Source organism: Chiloscyllium plagiosum, unplaced genomic scaffold (assembly GCF_037043375.1).
Source record: "Chiloscyllium plagiosum isolate Xiang-an unplaced genomic scaffold, Cpla_swu_hap1 HiC_scaffold_13, whole genome shotgun sequence".
Taxonomy (NCBI): Eukaryota; Metazoa; Chordata; class Chondrichthyes; order Orectolobiformes; family Hemiscylliidae; genus Chiloscyllium; species Chiloscyllium plagiosum.
In genome coordinates this window covers 78,593,478-78,597,204 of record NW_028270151.1, presented here as the reverse complement: position 1 = coordinate 78,597,204, position 3,727 = coordinate 78,593,478, and the positions used below count along the sequence as shown (strand labels likewise).

Below are 3,727 nucleotides of genomic sequence, written 5' to 3'. Positions count from 1 at the left end.
TGATGATCTCCTTTTCACCACTTTCTCCATTCCTTGTTCTCCCTGTCCCCTGCCTCTCTTCCTGCCTAGTCCCTGTTGGTTCTCTATTTGTCCTTCTCTTGCTCTCTCACCTTTTCCCTCCCCTGTACCCCTTTCCCTTTCCCTGTACCCCTTTCCCCTTCCCCTCGCCTCGTTCTCACCAACCCCACGGTGTTGTGTCTCCTCTAACTTTACACACTCACACACTCTTTCATTCTCTTCTTCTCCTATTTTCCCCCAACCCTTCACTCTTCCATTCTTGACCTCTCTCCCTATTTCCCATGAGCCCCTTCACTCCATCTGACCTTCTTTCCGTCTCCCTTCTTCCAAACTTCACTCCTATCTATTCTCCCTCCCTCTCTCTCTCTCCCCCCAATCTCTCTCTCCCTTTCTCACCCCCTCCCTACTCAATCTCTCTCTTGCCCTCCCCCAATCTCACTCTCTCCCAATCTCACTCTCTCCCTCCCCAATGTCTCTCGCTCCCCACTCTTCCTCCCTCTCCCACTCTCCCCCCTCTCCCTCTCTCCCTCCCCCCTCTCCCTCTCTCCCTCCCCCACTCTCCCCCCTCTCTCTCCCTCCCCTCTCTCCCTCCCCTGATCTCTCTCTCCTTCCCCCTCCTCTGATCTCTCTCCCTCCCCTGATCTCTCTCTCTCCCTCACCTGATCTCTCTCTCTCTCTCCCCTGATCTCTCTCTCTCTCTCTCTCTCTCTCTCTCCCCTGATCTCTCTCTCTCTCTCCCTCCCTGATCTCTCTCTCCCTCCCCTGATCTCTCTCTCTCCCTCCCCTGACCTCTCTCTCCCTCCCCTGACCTCTCTCTCCCTCCCCGATCTCTCTCTCTCCCTCCCCTGATCCCTCCCTCCCCCTCCCCTGATCTCTCTCTCTCCCTCCCCTTGTCTCTCTCTCTCCCTCCCCTGATCTCTCTCTCCCTCCCCTGATCTCTCTCTCCCTCCCCTGATCTCTCTCTCCCTCCCCTGATCTCTCTCTCCCTCCCCTGATCTCTCTCTCCCTCCCCTGATCTCTCTCTCCCTCCCCTGATCTCTCTCCCTCCCTCCCCTGATCTCTCTCTCTCCCTCCCCTGATCTCTCTCACTCCCTCCCCTGATCTCTCTCTCTCCTTCCCCTGATCTCTCTCTCACTCCCTCCCCTGATCTCACACCCTCCCCTGATCTCTCTCTCCCTCCCTCCCCTGATCTCACACCCTCCCCTGATCTCTCTCCCTCCCTCCCCTGATCTCACACCCTCCCCTGATCTCTCTCTCCCTCCCTCCCCTGATCTCACACCCTCCCCTGATCTCTCACTCCCTCCCCTGATCTCTCTCACTCCCTCCCCTGATCTCACACCCTCCCCTGATCTCACACCCTCCCCTGATCTCACACCCTCCCCTGATCTCTCTCTCCCTCCCCTGATCTCTCTCCCTCCCTCCCCTGATCTCTCTCCCTCCCTCCCCTGATCTCTCTCACTCCCTCCCCTGATCTCTCTCACTCCCTCCCCTGATCTCTCTCCCTCCCTCCCCTGATCTCTCTCCCTCCCTCCCCTGATCTCTCTCCCCCCCTCCCCTGATCTCTCTCCCTCCCTCCCCTGATCTCTCTCTCTCCCTCCCCTGATCTCTCTCACTCCCTCCCCTGATCTCTCTCCCTCCCTCCCCTGATCTCTCTCCCTCCCTCCCCTGATCTCTCTCCCCCCCTCCCCTGATCTCTCTCCCTCCCTCCCCTGATCTGTCTCACTCCCTCCCCTGATCTGTCTCACTCCCTCCCCTGAACTCTCTCCCTCCCTCCCCTGATCTCTCTCCCTCCCTCCCCTGATCTCTCTCCCTCCCTCCCCTGATCTCTCTCTCTCCCTCCCCTGATCTCTCTCTCTCCCTCCCCTGATCTCTCTCTCCCTCCCCTGATCTCTCTCTCTCCCTCCCCTGATCTCTCTCTCTCCCTCCCCTGAACTCTCTCCCTCCCTCCCCTGATCTCTCTCCCTCCCTCCCCTGATCTCTCTCCCTCCCTCCCCTGATCTCTCTCCCTCCCTCCCCTGATCTCTCTCCCTCCCTCCCCTGATCTCTCTCCCTCCCTCCCCTGATCTCTCTCCCTCCCTCCCCTGATCTCTCTCCCTCCCTCCCCTGATCTCTCTCCCTCCCTCCCCTGATCTCTCTCTCTCCCTCCCCTGATCTCCCCCTCCCCTCCCCTGAACTCTCTCCCTCCCTCCCCTGATCTCTCTCCCTCCCTCCCCTGATCTCTCTCCCTCCCTCCCCTGATCTCTCTCTCTCCCTCCCCTGATCTCTCTCTCCCTCCCCTGATCTCTCTCTCTCCCTCCCCTGATCTCTCTCTCTCCCTCCCCTGATCTCTCTCCCTCCCTCCCCTGATCTCTCTCTCCCTCCCCTGATCTCTCTCCCTCCCCTGATCTCTCTCTCCCTCCCTCCCCTGATCTCTCTCTCTCCCTCCCCTGATCTCTCTCCCTCCCTCCCCTGATCTCTCTCTCCCTCCCCTGATCTCTCTCCCTCCCCTGATCTCTCTCTCCCTCCCTCCCCTGATCTCTCTCTCTCCCTCCCCTGATCTCTCTCTCCCTCCCCTGATCTCTCTCCCTCCCCTGATCTCTCACTCCCTCCCCTGATCTCTCTCACTCCCTCCCCTGATCTCTCTCACTCCCTCCCCTAATCTCTCTCTCTCCCTCCCCTGATCTCTCTCTCTCCCTCCCCTGATCTCTCTCACTCCCTCCCCTGATCTCTCTCACTCCCTCCCCTGATCTCTCTCCCTCCCTCCCCTGATCTCTCTCCCTCCCTCCCTCCCCTGATCTCTCTCTCTCTCCCTCCCCTGATCTCTCTCCCTCCCTCCCCTGATCTCTCTCCCTCCCTCCCTCCCTCCCCTGATCTCTCTCTCTCTCCCTCCCCTGATCTCTCTCTCTCTCTCCCTCCCCTGATCTCTCCCCCTCCCCTGATCTCTCTCTCAATCTCTCTCTCTCCTCCTGGTCTCTCTCCCTCTCTCAATGCCCTCCACTTTCTCTTTAAAATCCACCAAACCGTCCCCGCCTTCCCTCTATCCCTCCTCCCTCTCTCTCTCTATTTAATATCCGCTCTCTCTCCCTCTATCCCCCATTCTCTCCATGATATTTCTCTCTCTCTACACCCTCCCCCTCTCTGTAACCTTCCCTCCGACTTTATCTATTCCCTCTAATCCCTATTTCTGTCTCCAATCCCCCATCTCCTTCCCCCTCTCTCTCCTTCCCTCTCCTCTTCTCCCTCTCACCTTCTCCACTCTCGGTATCCTCTCGGCGCGCAGGCCCAGGCCGCCATCTTCACCCGCGTTTACTTCCGGCTGACGGGGCAGCATCCGGGTCAGCGGTAGGCATCAGGCCGCCATGTTGGTAAAGGACTGGAGAGACAGTGTGGAGTGATAGATAGTGAGAGAGAGGGAAGGAGAGATGGAGGAGTTGGAAGGCAGGGAGAGAGGGAATAGAGAGAATGGGAGAGAGAGTAGCAGGGAGGGAGGAATGGAAACAGTGTGAGAGAGAGATGGGGAAAGGAGAGAGTGGGGGATGGAGGGAGTGGGATTGGATTGAAGGAGGGTTAGGGATATAGAGAGAGAGGATGGGAATGGGGGGGCTAGTGGGAGGACGGAGAGATAATGAGGACATAGAGGAGGATAGGTGGGGGGATCATTGAGATTGTAGAGAGTGTGTGGAGTTAGGGAGGTCAGTAGGGAGTGAGGAAAGGGGTTAGAATGAGAGTG

At 58.6% G+C, this 3,727-nt stretch overlaps 1 protein-coding gene across 1 annotated transcript in view; it reads right to left on the bottom strand.

Annotated features, from left to right (window-relative positions):
* Positions 1-3,322, bottom strand: part of LOC122555753 (presenilin-associated rhomboid-like protein, mitochondrial) — a 46,336-nt gene extending 43,014 nt beyond the window's left edge. Inside the window, exon 1 of the mRNA XM_087993799.1 lies at positions 3,245-3,322. Within this exon, the coding sequence (XP_087849925.1) occupies positions 3,245-3,291 (47 nt within the window). The 5' untranslated portion in view covers positions 3,292-3,322. The remainder of the gene's footprint in view (positions 1-3,244) is intronic.
* Positions 3,323-3,727: the final 405 nt, after the last annotated feature.